This window comes from Canis lupus, chromosome 3 (assembly GCF_011100685.1).
Source record: "Canis lupus familiaris isolate Mischka breed German Shepherd chromosome 3, alternate assembly UU_Cfam_GSD_1.0, whole genome shotgun sequence".
Taxonomy (NCBI): domain Eukaryota; kingdom Metazoa; phylum Chordata; class Mammalia; order Carnivora; family Canidae; genus Canis; species Canis lupus.
This window is the reverse complement of record NC_049224.1, coordinates 63150157-63168970: the sequence shown is the minus strand read 5'-3', so window position 1 is coordinate 63168970 and position 18814 is coordinate 63150157. Positions and strand designations below refer to the sequence as shown.

Here is an 18814-nt window from a genome sequence, read left to right as displayed (position 1 = left end):
AGGGCTCTGTGCACTCCTGCCTCGCTCCCCAGCTCGGCCTCAGCCCTCCCTGGACTGGACAGTGGCCCGCTACCCGGCAGGGACAAGCTCCGAGGGCTCCATGGCTCCTGGCACACGGAGGGGGGCCGCTCGCCTAGGGAAGGCGCCCGGGCGCAGCCAGCTTCCTCCGCGGCGCAGGGCCCCGGAGCGCCGGGCATCCTGCTCCACCCAAGCGCCCAGAGGCTGCCGCGGGGCCCTCTCAGCCCAGGCTCCCGCGCCGCCGCCTCTCCCCTCCCGGTTGCCAGGGCGCCGGGAGCCCGGTGGGGAGCACGGCCGCGAGTCGTCGGAGAGGTGTGGGCTCAGGGCCAGAGCGCTGGGCGCCCCGGGGGCCTGGCTTGCGGGCAGCTCCGGCGCTCTGGGGCAAGCCGCTCAGCCCGGGGAGCCGCCCGGGGTCATCCCTGCCGGGCCTGGGGGCTCCCGAGTCCGACGCGAGCCGCCCGCCCCGGCCCGGTGCCCTGGGTGCGGGGGGCCCTGGTGGGCGCCGGGGGGGCAGTGCTGCTCCCAGCCCCGTCCCCCGCCGGCTCGGTCCCCCCGGGCTTCCCTAAGGCTGCGCGGAGGGGGAAAGGGCGTCCCTGAAGGCCCGGGTCGGGACGGGGAAGGGGAGACGCGGGACCGGGACGCTAGGACAGCAGCCGCAGCGGCCCAGCCCCGGGCGCCGCGGTGGGGGTGGGGGTGGGGGTGGGGCAGGCGCCCCCGGAGGGCGCAGTCCGGCCAAGCGACCCCCAGCCGGTGGGCACATGGGGTCCGACAGCCCGGGGCGCCTCGGGCGCGGCAGCGCGGGAGCCTGAGGGGACGCAGTGCAGCCTCCTGCGGTTTATTGATTGAGTAAAGTTCAGCAAAGTGCTTCCGAGCGGCCGAGCCGGCCCCGACGCGTACAGTCGTTTATAAATGTAAAACTCCCCTGCGGCAAGCGGCTGTCTACGGAGCGCCCAGGGGAGGCCTCCCGGAGCCCGGTCCCGGGTCCCGCCGCGCTCAGAGGTGCGGCGCATAGAAGGCGGGCGCGCCGTAGGTCTGTGAGCCCAGCACGAAGGGCGACAGCACCGCCGGGCTGGACAGGAAGGGCAGCTGCGCGGCGCACACCAGGCCGCCGGGGCCGTGCGCCGGGTACCCCGCGGGGCCGTGCATGGCGAGCGGCGCGCCCATGGGCGGTGACGGGCTGAGCGGGCTGAGGCCTCCGGGCAGCCCGGCCCCCGGGCCCGCGCCGGGTCCCGGAGCCCCGCCGCCGCCGGTCGGGGCGCTCGTGTCGGCGCCCGGGTTCTGCTTCTTCCACTTGGTGCGCCGGTTCTGGAACCAGATCTTCACCTGCGTCTCGGTGAGGCTTAGCGACAGCGCCAGGTTGAGGCGCTCGCACACCGACAGGTAGCGGGTCGCCTTGAACTTGTTCTCCAGAGCCACCAGCTGCTCGTAGGTGAAGGCGGTGCGCGCGCGCCGCGGCTTCCCGGACTTGGAGTCGGAGCCCGTGCGCTTCCGCTTGGGCTTGGTGGCCGCCGCCGCGCCCTGAGGGGGGGTCCCCGCGCCCCCTGCCGCCGCCGCCGCCGCCGCCGCCGAGGCTCCGGGCGGGCCCGGGGCTCCGGGCGAGCTCCCGCGGGGGCCGGGGGCTGCCGCCTCCTCCACCGCGCTGGGGGGCGCCTCCGCCTCGGCCGCGCCCGGGCAGCCCGACCCGCGGGCCGCGAGGCCGCCGCCGCCTCCCCGCGCCTCCTCCGCGCCGCGCGCCGTCCCCGCGTCGGGAGCCCCGTCCTCGTCGTCGTCGTCGTCGGGCGCCTCGTCCCCGCTGTCCGCGCTCGGGCTGCGGCCGCCGCCGCCGCTGCTGTAGCCGCCGGCCTCGGCCTCGTCCGCCTTGTAGGGGTCGCCGGCGTCTGCGGGCGAGCGGGCCGGGAGGACACACAGTTAGGACGCGGCGCCCTGCCCGCGCTCGGCCCCGCGCTCCCCGCGCCCCGGGAAGGGGGCCCCCCTGCTGCTCCGCTGCTCCTCTCGGGGATCGGCTCCCTCCCCGCTTCCTCCGGGGCGGGGTCGTCCCGCGTCCCTCGTCCCCCGTCCCCCGTCCCTCCGCGCCTCCCTCCCCGGCCCGCCTCTTCCCGCCGCTCCGAGCCTCCCGCAGCAGGTCTCCCGGGCCGGGCCGGCAGGGCCGCGGGTTTACCGCGGGCTGAGAGCTCCGATCGATCCGCGGGGCAGATACAAACTTAATTAAACTCATTTTGTGTAATGTACAAACTAGTTAACGGCCATTTAATTTATTTCGGCGTATATTACCCTCCAATTACGGAAAGGCGTGGACCGGCCAATTACCGGGCATTTGAGAGCCTGCTGCCAGCGGCCAGTGGTGGGGCTGGACCGGCTGCACGGAGGGGACTTCGGGAGACCCAACTGGCTGCCCTGGCCCCCGTTTCCAGCTCCAGCCTCCGGTCCCGGCTTCGCAGCCCTCCCCACTCGGTGGAAAGCCCCGCCAACCTGGGTCCTACCGGAGGCTCTGGCCTGGAGGTTCCGGCCTGGGCAGTGCTAGGTCGGGGGGCTGTCCCGGCTAGGCCCAATCTGAGCAGCAGCCCTAACCGTCCAAGCAGAGGCCCCTGAGGTGGCTGCATTTCTAGCGTGGAAAATTTGGAAGGCAGGCTATCCTACGCAGGGCCTGGGAGCGCGTCTATAACGACTGTACCCCCACAGGTGGTGGCACCACTAGGAGAAAAGCCAGGGCATGTGCCCAGCATGGTGCTACCCAGTCCGGCTCCAAGGCCCCGACTCTTGAGTCAGGTTGGCATCAAGAACCTCGTGAATAAATGTCAAACTGGGTGCTAGCGCACTTATCCAGGACACCTGCAGAGGTTGCAGGGAAGTCGGCAGGGCAGATGGGCTGGCCCCCCGCCCGCACCCCTTAGCAGGAGCAGGGGCTATCCCCTAGGATGGCCCTGAGAACACCTGGCCAGCCAGCTTTGCCAAGTCGGGAGTAGTCTGAGGAGGAAAAGGGCCTGACCTGGCTCCCTCCCTGAACCTGTGAAAGACAGGGCCTTCCGCTGGGATGGGCCCCCACGCTGGTGGAGGCTCTGGGTGGAGACTCCGGGAACCCTGGCTAGGCCAAAAGCGGGAAGGGTTCCCCTTCAGCCAGCCTGGGTTTGCTCTTCCTTCACGTCAACCCCACCTGGAGCTGGCGAGCCCAGGCACCCCAGGCCCCTCTGCCCCAGCACAGCAGCCCCAGCCCTGTCCACCCTGCACTCCCATCCCTGCTCCTGCTCCGCGGAGGGGCTGGGAAGTTGCAGGGAGGAAGGGCCGGAGGAGGGGGCACCAAAAGCAATCAGGAGCCGGTCGAATGCAATTCTCGATCAATAGCGGCCCCTAATAAGTGTAATAGGTTTTAATCGAGTAATTATCCGAATTTTGACCCTATAATTTAGATGTTCGGGGGGAGTTTGCAAGGTGCTTGAAAGAGATATGCATGCTGCCGTAATGGGATATCGACCGGGCCGGGGGCGCGGGCCGCCCCATTACCGGCCGCTTTCCGCCGCTAAGCACATTTCCCCTTAACTGTAATCGAAGGGATTTAATTGTTTTTCCAGAGATAACCAGCGTTTTGTCACAATTAGTCTGATTTGTCCAAAAAAAAAAAAAAAAAGGAGAAGGAGGAAAGAGGGAGGGAGGCCTCGGGCGGCCGCGGTGGGGGCGGGGAGGTCACGGGCCCGCCGCCTCGCAGGTCCCCTCCTCCTCTGGCACCAACTGCCTTCCAAGGCCGGCCCTGCAGCCCCGAAGCCCCGGGACCGGCCCGGGCGGAGCCATCCCGGGAGGCGCGGCACGGGCCCCGGAGTCCGGGTCGGACGGAGCCCCGCGCGCTGCGAACTTTGCACCGAGCCTCGGCACACCGCCGGCCCGGCTCGCCGAGGGGCCCGGGAGCGTGAACGCATAGATGCGGCCCGGCTCCCGGCTCCCGCGACCGGAGCGGGCCGCGTCCTACTCACGCGGCGGCTCAGCTCCGGCGGCGGCTCCAGCTCCTCCTCCCGCGGCGGCGAGGGCGCGGCGCTCCAGCTCCTCTGCGCGCGGCGGGCGTCCCGGGGCAGCGGGGGCCGGGGCGCACGGGGCCGGGGCGCACGGGGCGCACGCGGCGGGCGCCACGGGGCCCAGAAGCACACAGCGGCGTCTTCTGCTGTTGAACTTGTTGGGGTCCAGAATGTCCAGCACCGAGAAGGAGGTGGGGCGCGGCGGCGGGCCAGGCCGGGCCGCCCCGGCCCCTTCGGGCGCCGCGGGCACCGTGTCGCTGGCGGCGAGCGGCGGGGGCCCGGCCCGCGGGAAGGCGGGCAGCTCGGCGCGCCCGTCCATGGTGTCCCGGGCGGCGGCGGCGGCGGCGGCGGCGGCGGGCGCGGGCGGTGCGGGCCCCGGGCCGGGCCCGGGCGGCGGCGGCTGCAGCGCGGGGCCGTCCCCGGGAGCCGCCGGGCCGCTGGCGCTCATGCCGGCCTCCCGCCGCTCCGGCCGCTCGGGCCCCGGCGGCTACTGGGCTCCCATCCCCGGCGGCCCTGGCGCCGCCGCACGATCTGGCGCAGGCGGCCGCGGCCCTGCCGGCTCTCGGCGCCGTGCCCCGCGCTCCGCCGCTGCTGCCCGGCGCTGCCTCCGCCGCCGCCTCAGGCGCCCGCCGCGCCCGGCCCGCGCATTTATGGCGGCCCCGCCGGCGGCGCCCACGCGCCCACACGCCGCACACACGTGCGCCCGCAGGCGGCCGCGGGGCTCCGCCGCCCTCGTTAGCGCGCGCGCCTAATTGGTTGCGAACGGCCCCGGGCGAAGGAGGCGGGCCCCGCGCGGGACACACGGACGGAGCCCCGGGCCCGACCGACAGACGCTCAGCCGGGAGCCCGAGTGCGGGCCGCCAGCGGCTGTCGCGGTCGGCGGCGCGTCGCTGCGCCTCCGCTCGTCCAGAAACGGTGCGCCTGCCTCCTGGGCGGAGGGGGAGGAGACAGCCCTGGCTTTTAAATAATTGCGGGATCAATCGGCGGAGGGGCCGCCGAGGCCCCGGGGCGCACGGGCGGGCGAGCGCTAAGACTCGGCCGGGACATCCCGGCGCGGGACGCGGCGCCCAGGCGGCCCCTCCTCGGCCTGCAGGCGCGCGGTCCCGGCCCTCGGGCGGCCCCTCGGCGGCTGGGGCGGGGGTGGGGGAGGTCGTGGGGCAGACTCTGGGTGTCTTCCGCGCGGTCTGTGCACCTCGGTCGCGCCTCTCCCGGTCGCTCCTCTCGGGGCCTCCTCTCGCAGCTCTGTCCCTGCGGCCCCTCCCGCTCCCGCCCCCTTCGCGTCGTCAAACTGGGGCCCGGCCTTGTGTCCCCGCGAGGGGCGGGGCCGGAGGCCCCTGGGTCGCTCATTAGTAGTGGTATCGAAAATGAGAGAGGCTGGACGGTCCTCCCGCCCCCGCCCCCGCCCCCAATCGGGGACCGAGGAAGCGTACGGACAGCAGGCGGCCTACGTACAGATCGATACCCTTCAGGTAGGGGGACACATGGCGGCAAACTCCTGCACCCCCGCGCGCGGAGACTTGAGAAGCCCCTCGGTCCCGGTCTCTGTTTGTGCATATTTATCTACAGCTGCGACTGTTTGCACCGCCCGGCCCCCCGGCCCTCGCCCTCGGAGGGACCGGCCAGCGTCCGGGTCCGAGGGTAAGCCCCTGGCTGCTCTCGCAGCGCCCTTCCTGGTCCCCGCCGCTGGTGGGACCCAGGTGGGAGCCGGCGGTGGGGGCGCGCGTGCGGGGGTCTTCAGGGCGTGAGACTGTCTCTGACGGCCGTGAGTGTGCACGCAGGCGTGTGCACGAGCAGTGTGCGCGCCACCCGACACTGCGGTCCCCGGAGCCTGCTCCACACACAAGGACGGGTCCTTTGCAATTACCGCGGGCAATGATCCTTTGGAAGCAGAAATTAAAAGTTGGGAGAAATAATGGGGGACCAATCGGCTGTAATTTGGGCTAACCTCGGACATGCTGAGCCTCAGGGAGGCTGGGACTGAGGGGGGGAGGTAAGGCCTCCCCTCTCCCAGCCCGTCCCCTCCCCCCCGCACACTGGTCCATCCCGAGATTCTAATCAGACCCACAACACTGTGTCCTTCCTTGCCAGGACTTGATTATTCTTTATCTTTAAATTATAAATCACCTCTGGGGGAAGGAGGGTGGATAATCTCTCATCACAGGGAGGTAATTATCTCCTTCCCGCCCCCACCTTCCTGGCGGGACTCTTGGGCTCTCTCTGCCCCTCCCCCAGCTAAGTTTGAATATAGATGTGCACACACACACACATATACATACACACTCATTCAGCAGCACGCGCCACATACAATCTCAGATTCATTCATGAGCACCTGGGCACACCGTGTCAGGCGCATGATTCACAAACGCATTCACCACCCTGCAGCGGGCCTCAGCAGCGCCCACCAGCTCTGTTCTGGTCTTGGTTCCCTCTTTATTCTTTCCACGAGGACGGCACTCAAGGCCCTTACCTGCCCCTTTCCCACGCCAGGCATAGCATGAAGTGCCCTCGGGCAGGTCCCAACTGCAGACCTCTGATCTGTCTCTGGGTGGCTGAGTTCCAATGTGACCTAGAGCATCACAGCCCCTCATGTGTGCTCACGCTCCATGCCACACAGGACCTGTCCCTATCTACCACCAGTCACCACGGGAGGTACAAATATGGCAGTCACTGGGTGGGCAGGTGCTGGGTGTGTGATCTCACCCCCATTATACACCCCCATTATATACACCTGCAGGTGAGAAAGAGAAGCGTGAGGCCTCTTGGTACATCTTTCCTTCAACACAAACACACAAAATGAAGTTTTATATAATGTAGATGTAGCACAATGTATGGTATCACTAAAACATAGTAAGTAGAATACAGTATATTAAGTATGATACGTAATAAACATAATGAAATAACATATTGTAATACACAACCAAACATATTCACACAGCACAGTAGGATGTGCTCCCTGCTGAAAGGTGGGGGGTCAGCTGACTTGGACAAAAGTGCCATGACTGTCCTGGAATTTGGAGGTGCCAAGGTTTTCTTCCTTGGTTCTCCTCTCCCCTCTCTTCCCTGCCCTGAATAGTCTAATGGGAATTGCAGCAATCAGAGTAATGAACTGCAGGGTCTGACCCAGGGGAGCAGAGGCAGGGCAACGGGTGTGATGGGAAGCCCCCAGCGCTACAGAGGGGACCTTGCGTCATGTTCCCACGTGAAGAGGAGGTGCTACGTGAGGACAAGAGTCAGAGAGATCATGGCATCTGCTTCTGCCCTCCCCTTCCCCTACCTCTAAGAAACAACCCAAGTCCTGGGGACACACAGCACCCGTTCTACTCTCTCTGATACCTGGGAACAACCCTCCCCTCCCCCCAACCTCAACTCAGAGCATCCAGGGCTATAAAGACGTCCTTTCGCTCCTAATCACAATTGATTGTCAATTAGACCCTCATTTGTGCAATCTTTGCCCATCTGCCATATCGGGTTATCTCCAAGCCACCAGCCTCACTTGCTGGGCCCCAGGTGGGCACTGACAGGTGAAATCAGTGCCTGAGATAGGGATGCCTCTGCCTACCCAGTGGACAGGAGACACCCCTTCATTGCTAAGCCTCCACTCACTGTACATCAGCAAGACCAGATGGGGTCTTCGGCAGGCTGGGGGAGGGGCTGCACAAAAGCAGGAAACAAATGGAACAAGTGTAGAAATCTGAAGGAGGGTTTGGTTGTAAAAAGTCTGAGAAGTGATGGGGGGGGCGGAGGGGAGTAGTGGGTGAGGGCTGTGATTATGCAGAAGAGGAAGGGGAGGTGTTTGGGAGAGGGATTGTGGAATGCTGAGCATCCAGCCCTTTCAATCCATGGCCATATGCTCTCCTCAGCATCAATTTTTTGGAATTTTGGAGTGCAAAAGAGCAGGAAGGGTGTCCTGCCACTGCCACTAACTTATGTGTTTAGGGGGCCTCCTTTCTTTTGCACCTGGAGAGCTTTACTGGACGGGGTGGAGGGGCAGCATGTTCTGGAGTCTTCGGGGCATGTGGATGGATAACCCTCACTTTGTATAATGTTTGCTTCATACAAAGCACACCCCACCGCAGACTGCCCAGGGGCCTCCCAACATCGCTGTCAAAGATGCAGGGAAGGGACTGTCACCCCCATCTACAATTAGTTCTGACTCCTTGCGTCCATATTGGGTCCTGCTGATGGTATAGTGCTGGCTCTGAACGGGCCAACCTCCTGTGCACCTGTGGGAAGGATACAGGAGGTAGAGGCGGAGAAGGAGAACAGAAGGCTTCTCCTTTTGCTCCCTTTGACTCTCCACCCGCTGGACTCCATGGTGAACTCTTTTGCTCACCCAGAGTTTGGAAAACAAGAGGGGGACTTTCTCTGCTTATTGACTTCTTTATTTATCTTCTTAAAATATAACTCTCCTGAGGTCTTTTGATTTCTCAAACAAAGGTATCCCACACTCAGAACAACAGAGAAGAAAGGAAATACCGGCGGCTGGCTGCGCCTGCGGACCGCACAGCCGCGGCACCAGGGCCATCCTCGGATCCATGGAGAGCGCCAAAGCACGTCAGCACCACGGACAGCGCACCCAGGCTGCGCCTGCGCCCGCGGTCAGCACCGCGGACAGCGCAACAGCGTCCTGGCGTCTCCGCTCTCCCTGGTTATCACCCCGCTGTGACATCTGCGCCCGTCCTTGGCTGTCTTCCTCATACTCTGGGACACCCCAAAGGAGGAAGACGGCGGCAGATTGTGTGTGGTGTGGCGTCATGGCACAGTGTATGCTATGCCCCAGTTCATTCACCATGGCCAACCAAAAGGCCAGATTTTTACGAGGTTTTCACTGCCTGGATTTGAATGCTTCTATTTGTAAGCTTCGATGAGAGTTCAAAGATGATAAGCACTGTAGCGCTGGGCCTGGTTCCTGGCAAGGGGTCAGTCAAATGCAAAGGTGAGGTTTAAATCCTTTCAACTTAAAAACAAAATCCCAAATCATCAAAACGGAGAGTCGGGCTGTGGAATCAGGGGTGCTATGTGCAAAGAGTAGGGCACCCAGCTCCCATGTCAGCACTGGGAAGGAGGCGGCCAGCTTCCTCTCTTGGCCTCGGAGGACATCCTAGCTCCAAAGGGTTTTCTGACCAGAGGGTAGGACAGAGGTGAGGATTACCACCTCACAGATGGTGAATGGGGGATGAAGAGGATTGATCTCATGCTCAATGTCATCCAGCCAGGATGTGGTGGAACTCTGATGTGAATGCTGTGTCCTACTGATGCCAGCATTCTTAATGTGCAAAGCGACAGATAATCAACCACCAGGTGCCAAAGGGAAGGCAGTCCAGGTGGGGTGCCTGGAAGGGTCCTGGCCGCTGCAGGCTCTCCCTCTTCAGAATGCCCCCTGTTGCCTTTGGTCTTTCAGCTGCTTTGCTCGTCCTTCTTACAGGGGCAACAAGGATGTCCAGGTTCAATCATACCCAGGATGGCCACCTTCCATCCCTGTGATCCCACAGTCCTGTCAGTACCCAAGGTTTCAAGTGCAGGCATTCTTGCCCTCAGTAATCACCATAGTCATCTGGGCTTTCTATGGATTTTTTACCCAGGGGAATGCTCTAAGCCCTGCTTGGAGGTGAATGGTCAGAAGACTCCTGGTGTCGGGGCATCTGGGGATGCCCTGAGCACAGAGTGTCAGAGTTTCCTGCTGTTGACTGCCTCCACTTCGCACTGCGTCTGCCACAGCCTAGCCCTCCAGTGTACTCTTCATCATTCTAAAGCACAAATCAGATCACACTCCACATCCAGAAACATCAGAAGGTTCCCATGGTCCAGGGCCAGCATCTGGGCTCTGCAGACCAGCATCAAGGACTTCCTGACTGGATCCTGTAGGCTGTCCTGCACAGTCCCTACACCTGCACCCTGTAGTTCCTGAGCCTGATGGTCAACCTGCTGTGTGCCTACACCTGCAGTTGCTTCTTTCAGCCATGCCCTTGGCCATTTGTTCACACAAATCATTCCTACTTACCTTAGTGGCAACAGCACCCAGGAGGCATCTGATTTTCCCACAGAAAGGTAGGTGCCATCCTGAGTGTCCATCCAAACCTTGAGCTTCATCCTGTCATGTTTTAACACACCATGCTACATTTATCTGTTCACTTATGGTTCTGGCTCCAGACTGTGGACTCCTGGACATTGTGTGTGTCTCACTTTAGCTCTGTGTCCCCCATCAAAGTAAAAGCAGAATATAAAATGCAAAAACATGTTTACACTGACAAGGAAAATTGGAAGGCAAAGTGCTGAGGGGGTGGAGAAGAATTTCAGCCCACCCACTCTACTTTCACCCCAGTAGCAGACTGGTCTGACTTTCTGCTCTAGCTCTCTGACTCATCCTATTCTCTGAATAGGGAAATGTCCCTGGCTGGGGAGTCAGGGCCCTGGTCACCTTGGCTCTGTCTTCCACCAACAGGGAGTCTAGCACTGATCAATTTTTCTCCTTGGTGTAGTGGATGCAGATGGTGTCCTGCCCGGAACCCTGCCCAGCACCCTACTCAGATCCCTGCCCAGATCCTTTACCAGACAGCCATCCAGATCCTTGTCCAGATTCCTACCCCTACTGCTAAGAGCGGAGGGGCTCAAGTTCACACCCATAAGCTACTCAGGGGAACTGTCCCTGGCTGATGGGAGACTCATTCCCAGAGACACCTGGGGAGGGGGCGCCCCTCCTTGAGGGGTAGATAGCTGTCAGGATTTATGCTCCAGGGCTCCCTGCAGATCAGGCCAAGGCAGGACTTCACCAGAAGGCATCCTTGCTCCGCCCTGTCCCTACTTTTCCTGCCTGGCCGCTTGGATTTCTCCTACCACTGTGAACTCAGGTCCCTGAAGGTGTGCCTGTGACTCTGCCTGGGTCCCACCAGGGGGTGACAGGTTGGGATGGGGTGGAGGTTGACCTAGGAAGTCCCTTGTCCAAGAGAGGGATTATCCCCCTGCAGTGCAGAGTGTCTCAGTGCACAGCTTAATTCAGGAGTCTGGATGTGTCTGTGGACATATGGATATTTACAGTGATGCTTCTTGTCCCTCACTCCCCTGCTCCTCCAGCCCCATCCAACTGGAAAAACTCTAATTAAATCAGAAATGTCATAGATTGGATAATTTAACCACAGTTTTTCTTTCCCTTCATCCTCTTACTCAGCCATGGCCTTCTAATGGGGAAAGTAGACTTCCCAGCCATTGAAAGTATGCTTTGGCCACATGACCTGCAGTGGGCAGAAGTGACCAGGAGCCAGTTCAGAGCTCAGACCTTAAAAGCATCTGCATTTCTGGCCCTTACAGCTTTCCTTCTTCTCTGTGAAGAGAACATATTCCAGACACTCTGGTTCCCTCAGCTGGGACTAGGAATAAAGTTCTGGAGCCCACCTGATGAGCCCAGTGGGGGTCAGCCAATGGCAGCTGATCATGGGTCACAAACAGGAAATGGGTGATAATGGCCATGGACCCCTGAGAGCTTTGGGGCTGTTTGTTACACATCAGTGTTGTAGCAGAAACCTGGCTGATATAAGTGGGGCACCTTACCGCCCATTGCATCCTAGAGTTAAGAAGATGCAGCCTTAGCAGTACCCACCCATTTCCCTGTTCACATCCCTCTTTCCTGGCTCTCCTGCCTCAGTTTCTGTGACCAGACTCTGTGTGTCCACCAGTTGACCCCTTCACTGCTTACCCATTACACAGTCACAAGACTCTTTCCCAGACATCTCTACAAGCACCTAGTCTCAGGTACCGGTGTTTTCCCCCACTGCACATCCCACAGAGGGCTCATTCCTTCATCCACCAGGCATTCAGCTACTCTCCATGGCACACCTCTGACAGGGTGGACCCTGTGGTGGGCACGGGGGCATAAATGAGAAAGGCAGGCAGGTCTGCCATTAGGGAGGGTGGGCAGTTACACAGTTACCAGGGAGAGTAGGCTGTCCCCAGTGGTCCTTCAGTTTCCACCGAAGGTACCCTGAGGGAGGGAGAGCGGTCATGAGGACAGATGGTTAGGTTAGGCATGGAGGGGATGGCCCTTCCCTAGTCAGGAAGAATGGACATGTGGACCGTGTCCTGGGAAGCTGCTCCACCCAGGGAGGAAAAGGGGACGGGGCACGCGGAGCAGGCGCAGGGTGCGAGGAGGGGCTCCCGCCAGGTACACAGAAGGTGTTCAATAAATGCATTCAGTGAAACTGTTCCTGCACAGCACGCACATTCTACAGCAGAACTCACTCAGGGTCTGGAGGGCGTGTGCGGGGGCGGGCGTCAGGCCGGGTAATGGACTTAATTGAGGTTAATGCCTCTTGCACAGTTCCCTGATTATTAAATTATTATCACACGCGCGCATCATAATTAGAAGTTTGAGTAACACTCCAAGGGAAACCTTGGAGGAGCGATTCTGGAACATTGCTGTCCTGGGCCCTCTGAGGGGCTGCAGAGGAGTGGGGGCGGGGACTGTGGGGCTGGGGACTGAGGTGGGGGTGAGCGCGCGCGTGAGGGGCCAGGGGGAATGGAGGAGGGGCGTGTGGGGTGTGCGCGCCCGCGGAGGGGTCGTGTGCCGGGTGTGGGTGCGGCTGGGGTGGGAGGTGAACGCGCGGGACCCCCACCCGAGGAACCTGCCCCCCCACTACCGGGGCCCCTCCCTTGGGGGATCGTTTGTGTGTGCTGAGGGTCCCCTGCGGCCTGCCTGCTGGCAGCTGCTCTCCGACCCCAAGCGAGCCAGGGTCTGGGGATGGGGCCGCGGTGAGCGCCCCGGCGGGAGGGGCTCCAGGTCGTCCTCTCCTTCTTGGGCTCAGGCTCCCTGCTGACGCCTTTTGGCACGGCCACATCCCGGGGCGCCCTCCCCAAGATCGCTCCTCTGGAACCCCTCGGGGACCTGTCTCTGACCCAGGATACGCAGGTCGAGGATGTGCATATCTGTTGTCCATGCACACGTGTGGCTCTCCTACGTCTGCTCCGTGCGGGGGTGTCCACGTGCCTGCGCGTGTGTGCCCGGGTGTCCACGTGGCCCTGTGCGGGGCGTGTGCCCAGCGTGGCCTGGGGGTCGTCGGGGTGCACGGGCTGGAGCCAGGACTCTCTCTGCGGGTCAGGTCCCTGGAGCCGGCGGCGCAGCGCACTGTGTCGGTCTGGGAGCCTGGCTGCGGGTCGCTGGCCCGTCCTTCCGGGTCCTTCCCCAGCCTCCCCCTGCACGGCTCTGCCCCCCTCCCCCTGCGCGGCTCCGGCTCCGCGGAGGACCTCGGGAAGACGCGGGGCGCGGGGCGGCGGGGCGGGGAGTGCAGGGTCCCTGGGGACAGGCACCAATCTGCCGCCCCTCCCTCCCCTCGAGAGCGGACTCCCTCCCCCTCGTTCTCTCTCGCTTTCCCCTTCCTCTTCTCTATTTATTTTCCTCTCTGTTGCTGAAACATATTGAAGGGGAGAAAAAGCCAACATTAAGATCCAGTGTGAGCCGCGCGGCGGTTTAACGATTTCAAATGAGCCCCGGCGTGGGTGAGGACCTGACAATCCCCGTCAGGATGGCAGATGACGGCTAAAATTACCCCGGAATCAATATTCTCACCGGGTGTCCCGGGCTGATAAGCGCGGCCAAGACAATGTTGACTATTAAAGTCGACAGCTTGAGATATTACACTATTAGTTATGCTATTTTTAATAATCTATAATATTTGGGCTATAATTAATTAATTATACGGGTCAGATAATATCTAGGGCTGGAATGAGGTCTGAAGGACCTATTACGGTGGTAATGAGAAAGGAGAAATCTAATCTGGGGACAGGTGCTGGGAGGGCCGGCGGCGGGATCCTGGCGCTGCTGCCCTCCGTGCTGGCCTCATCCCTGCTGCTGGGCTCCCTCCCAGCCAGGGGTCTTTGGGGTCACGGGCAGTGGGGCTGCTGTAGGGTGGGCCTCTGACCCCAGCTCTGAGTAGCAGAGGGGCGCTTTGCATGTCCCCCTGGGAGGCAGGTACCCCCGTCCCTGGACCCCCACCCGCTTTCCCATCTGTCTCTGCAGTGGGGGCGTGGAGCAGAGGGTTCCCCACTTCTCGGTGCCTAGGCCATGGGTGCCAGGGCTCACCTGTGCCCCTCCCCAATGTCTTCTAGCTGATACCCAGACAACAAAATCTGAGCCTGTGGCCTTGGTCAGAGAGGCCTCCACCTGCACCCCCCTTATCCCTGGGCTCACCACACCCCTGTCAGGATGCCTGCCTGCTGCTGTGCCCTCAGCCAAGCTCACTGCGGCCCCAGGGCCTCTGCACTGGCCATTCCTTGTCCTGAGGCCAACTTCTCACTGACACTCCTTTCTCCACTCCAGCAGCACCCCCTAAAGGCCCTGGCTCAACTCTACTCCCCAAAGGCTTGCTTTATTTATTTGTTGGTGGAATGGAGGGCTGACAGAGGTGGGTTCTGCGGCTCCTGAGAGTGACCTTCAGTGAACACAGCTGTCCTGTGTGTAAAACCAGGACAGAAACAGTCGTCTGCAGTGAGCTCTGGTCCCTCCTTCTGGCGCTGCAGGAAGCCTTGCTCTGGACACTCAGACCGGGGAATGCAGCCCCCTCCCTCCCTGGGGCACTCCACCAAAACCGTGGAATGTGGACTGTGGTTCTCAGGGGTCAGTCTTTGGGGCAGTGGCCCCAGGAGGTGAGTAGGGCTTGGTGCCCAGAAGGGTCCTGGAAGCAGAGTCAGGCTGTGGCTTAGAGATAAGTCTCTCTGCCTCTGCCCAGCAGACAAAGTCCGGGGACCTTGACCCTCTGTGAACTTCCTGACCTCTGCTGGGTTGTCCCCCTCCGTGAGTCTCCATTCCCAATCATTTGGCACCTAGACTATGCCCAGGTGGCCCTGTTGCCATCCCCAACTGCTCATTGTCTAGATTGCCCACTGTGCTGGGCACAGGGTCTGAGGGCTCATGGACCCCAGGAATTTTAGAGATCCTGCCTCCCCTGAGGCAGACAACCCAGGGCATGGTTAGCAGAGAAGCCCAGGCAGCACCAGGCAGAGGCCAACTGGGGGTGAAATGGGCAGGAGCCCCGGGGTGTAGGCTGCAGGGGTGGGGGTGCCACGTAAGCTCCCTATTTACCTGACCAAGCCCTGCTGTAGGGCCATGGGAAGGATCCTGCTATCTCAGTGTTCTTAGACAATCTGTATCTTTTCTGATGATAAAAATGATTTTTTATGCACTTTTCCATGCTCATGGAGAAGTGCAAGGAAGCCAAAACCTCTGTAATCCCGCTGCACAGCCAGACCTCCGTGTGCACCTTGCCTGTTCCCTTGTCCCATGTTTTCTGCTTTCTAAAGACGTGCACGTTGGTGCTGTGTGTGCACTTGGGTTTCTGCTCCTCCCCTCGCGTTGTTGCATCACCGGTACCTCCTGAGGTTGCGCTCCTCCAGAGCTAATTACCACTCAGCTTCAGGTTACTCTAAACACATTGCTGTGTAGACTCCTATTGAGATTTTCATCCTCTCTTTAGGAGTCCCTGGGCTAGTGGTGAGGCCCTGAGTAAATGACCCCAGCAGCACATCACCTGCTGCCAGCACTTCCACGCACAAGGTGGGCAACTCCTCTCTCGCTGGAGTTTACTGGTGAGGATGCACGTTCACCTCAGTGAATACCAATGGTGTGTGCTTTTAATTTTTTGTGACCCACTTTTGTCTCTTTTCCATTTGTTCAACTGTTTTTACTTTTTTTTTTTTAAAGATAGATAGATAGATTGATTGATTGATTGATTCATGAGAGACACAGAGAGAGAGGCAGAGACATAGGCAGAGGGAGAAGCAGGGAGCCCGATGTGGGACTCGATCCCAGGTCTCCAGGACCTGGCCCTGGGCTGAAGGCGGCACTAAACCACTGAGCCACCTGGATTGCCCAACTGTTGGTGTTGTAACAGATTTTTTTTTTTGTAACAGATTTTTAAAAACCCTTTATTGGGGATCCCTGGGTGGCTCAGTGGTTTAGCGCCTGCCTTTGGCGGAGGGCACAATCCTGGAGTCCCGGGATCAAGTCCCTCGTTGGGCTCCCAGCATGGAGCCTGCTTCTCCCTCCTCCTGTGTCTCTGCCTCTCTCTCTCTCTCCCTCTCTCTCTGTCTATGTCTATAATAAATAAATCTTAAAATAAAAACCCTTTATTATAAAATATGTCAAACATACACAAGAATGCAGAGAAGAGCCCTGCCACTGGGGCTTAGTAGGCATCCGCACATGCTGTGACCCCATCTCTCCTCACAGCCACACTTCTCTGTCTGGGGTGTTCTTAGGCCATCTCCACACACCACCTCCCTTCACCTACAAATATTTCAGTGGAGAAAAGGAGATGAAAGGCAAACCCCAAACTGTGCAAACAACACGTGTACCCACCTGGAAACCCCGACTGACCAGCACGCATTCCCAGGACCAGTTGGAGAGGTCAGAGGGTACAACCTATAAAAGGCCAAATTCCTACATACTAGCAATCAATAACTTGAAACTAATTTTTTTTTTTTACAATATCTCCAGGTTCAGGAAGTTCTTTCCTAATCCTAGTTTTCTGAGTTTTTATCATGAACACATGAGTTTATCAAATGTTTTCTCTGCAGGTACAGAGTGTCCCATGGCTCTGTTCTTATAGTGGTCATGGTGATCAGTGATCTATGCTGAGACACTCTTGCATTCTGGGGATGAATCCCATGTGGTCGTGATGTTTTCATTCTTTCTACATGTCTCTGGATTCGACTTGCTAATATATATTTTTTTGACTTGCTAATATTTGTCTGAAGATTTTGCAAAGATGTCCATGGTTCTGTAGCTTCTTGTCCTGTCCTTGTCTCCTGTTGGAATTGGGGGATGCTGCACTCATAAGATGGGAAAGTATTATTTCCTCTATTTTCTTGAAGAGATTATGAAGAGGTTTTGGGGGGGGTTGTGTTTTTTTAATTTGAAACTATTTTGTAGAATTTTTTAAAAGATTTTATTCATTTATTCATGAGACACACACACACACACACACAGAAAGAGAGAGGCAGAGACACAGGCAGAGGGAGAAGCAGGCTCCATGCAGGGAGCCTGATGTGGGACTTGATCACGGGACTCCAGGATCAAGCCCTGGCCTGAAGGCAGGCGCTAAACCACTGAGCCACCCAGGGACCCCCTATTTTGTAGAATTTACCAGTAAAACCATCTGGGTTTAGTTTTCTTCTTTGAAAGGTTATGAACTATGAAATCAACTGCTTTAGTAGATAGAGGGTATTCAGGCTGTTGGTGTTTCGTGGGTGAGTTTTAATAGTTTGTGAATTTCAGGCACTTGGTCCATCCATTGAGATGCTGAATCTGAATCTGCGTGGAGCAGACCCAACTCTTCCTTTTCGTGTCTGTGGGTTCCATGGTAATAACCTCTAGTCCTGCTCTTGGTAATTTGTGTCTTCTCTTATGTCTCTGTCAGTCTGGCTGGAGTTTATTAATGTAATAGTCTTTTCCAAAGAATTAGCTCTTACTTCATTGATTTTATCAAAAAATTTTCTGTTTTTAATTTACTGATTTAGCCTTCATCTTTATTTTTTCCTTTCTTCTTTGTTCTGGCTTTCTTCTGCTCTTCTTTTTCTAGTTTACTAAGGAGAAGCTTGGATTCTTCTTTTCCCATATAGACATTTCCTACTATAAATTTCCCTCTAAGCTCTGCCTTAACTGCACCCCACAAATAATTTTGATACTGAAAACTTTCCTTTCATTTAGTTCAAATGTTTTCCAGTTTCCCCTGAGGTGTTTTCTTGACTTGTGGATTATTTACAAATGCGTTAATTTCTGAGCTTCTAGGGTTCTCTATATTGATTACTACCTTAATTCCATTGTGGTCAAGCACATACTTTGTGTACGTTGAATCCTTTTAAATCTGTTGGGTTGGCTTTATAACCCAGGATCTGATCTTTCTGGAGAATGTTCCTTGGGCACCTGAGAAGGATGTGTATTCTGCTCCTGTTGGATTGAATGTTCGATAATGCCTTTTAAGACCAACTGATGGTGGTGCTACTTCTACCCTCGTGCTGGTTAGGGCTTGTTCTGCTGACACAGAGGGAGAATGACTGAGGTCATAGCCATCATTATGATTTTTTTAAAAAGATTTTATTTATTTATTCATGAGAGACACAGAGAGAAAGAGAGGCAGAGACACAGGCAGAGAGAGAAGCAGTCTCCATGCAGGGAGCCCGACATCGGACTTGATCCTGGGTCTCCAGGATCATGCCCTGGGCCGAAGGCGGCGCCAAACCTCTAAGGCACCAGGGCTGCCCTATGAATTTGTTATTTCAACTTACAGTCCTATCAGTTTTTGTGAAGGTCTATTGTTTGGTGAATGCACACTTTATGGTTATGTGATGTCTCCATTTACTCCCAGTAATTTTCCTTCATCTGATATTAGCGTATATATGCTCATATAGTATATGAGTACAGTGCTTTTTTTTTAAAAAAAGATTTTATTTATTCATGAGAAATGAGAGAGAGAGACAGAGACATAGGCAGAGGGTGAAGCAGGCTCCCCACAAGGAGCCCGATGTGGGACTCGATCCCAGGACTCCAGGATCATGACTTGGACTGAAGGCAGATGCCCAACCACTGAGCCATGCAAGCATCCCACTCTTTTGAATAGTATTTCCACAGTTTATCCTTCTGCATCCTTTAACTTTTAATTTACCTATATAGTTGCATTTAAAGTGAATTTGTGTAGACAGTATGTTGGATTTTTCTCAATCCTGTGTAACAATCTCTGCCTTTTAATTGGTGGTTTAGACCATTGACACTTAATATAATTACTTATGTGTTTGGATTCAAGTCTAACACT

The 18814-nt window shown here is 58.4% G+C and overlaps 1 protein-coding gene across 1 annotated transcript; it reads right to left on the bottom strand.

Annotated features, from left to right (window-relative positions):
- Positions 1-1011: 1011 nt before the first annotated feature.
- On the bottom strand, positions 1012-4467 carry NKX1-1 (NK1 homeobox 1). Its single transcript, XM_038532105.1, has 2 exons — positions 3981-4467; positions 1012-1895 (listed from the first exon to the last, which is right to left on the bottom strand). The coding sequence occupies exons 1-2, from the start codon at positions 4465-4467 to the stop codon at positions 1012-1014; spliced, it is 1371 nt and encodes a 456-aa protein (XP_038388033.1).
- Positions 4468-18814: the final 14347 nt, after the last annotated feature.

Excerpts from the sequence above, each read along its gene's own strand:
- NKX1-1 (XM_038532105.1), bottom strand. The coding sequence starts at position 4,467 with ATGAGCGCCAGCGGCCCGGCGGCTCCCGGGGACGGCCCCGCGCTGCAG. Across the intron at positions 1,896-3,980 it reads CGCCGGAGCTGAGCCGCCGC|ACGCCGGCGACCCCTACAAG; the intron begins GTGAGTAGGACG and ends GCTCGCCCGCAG.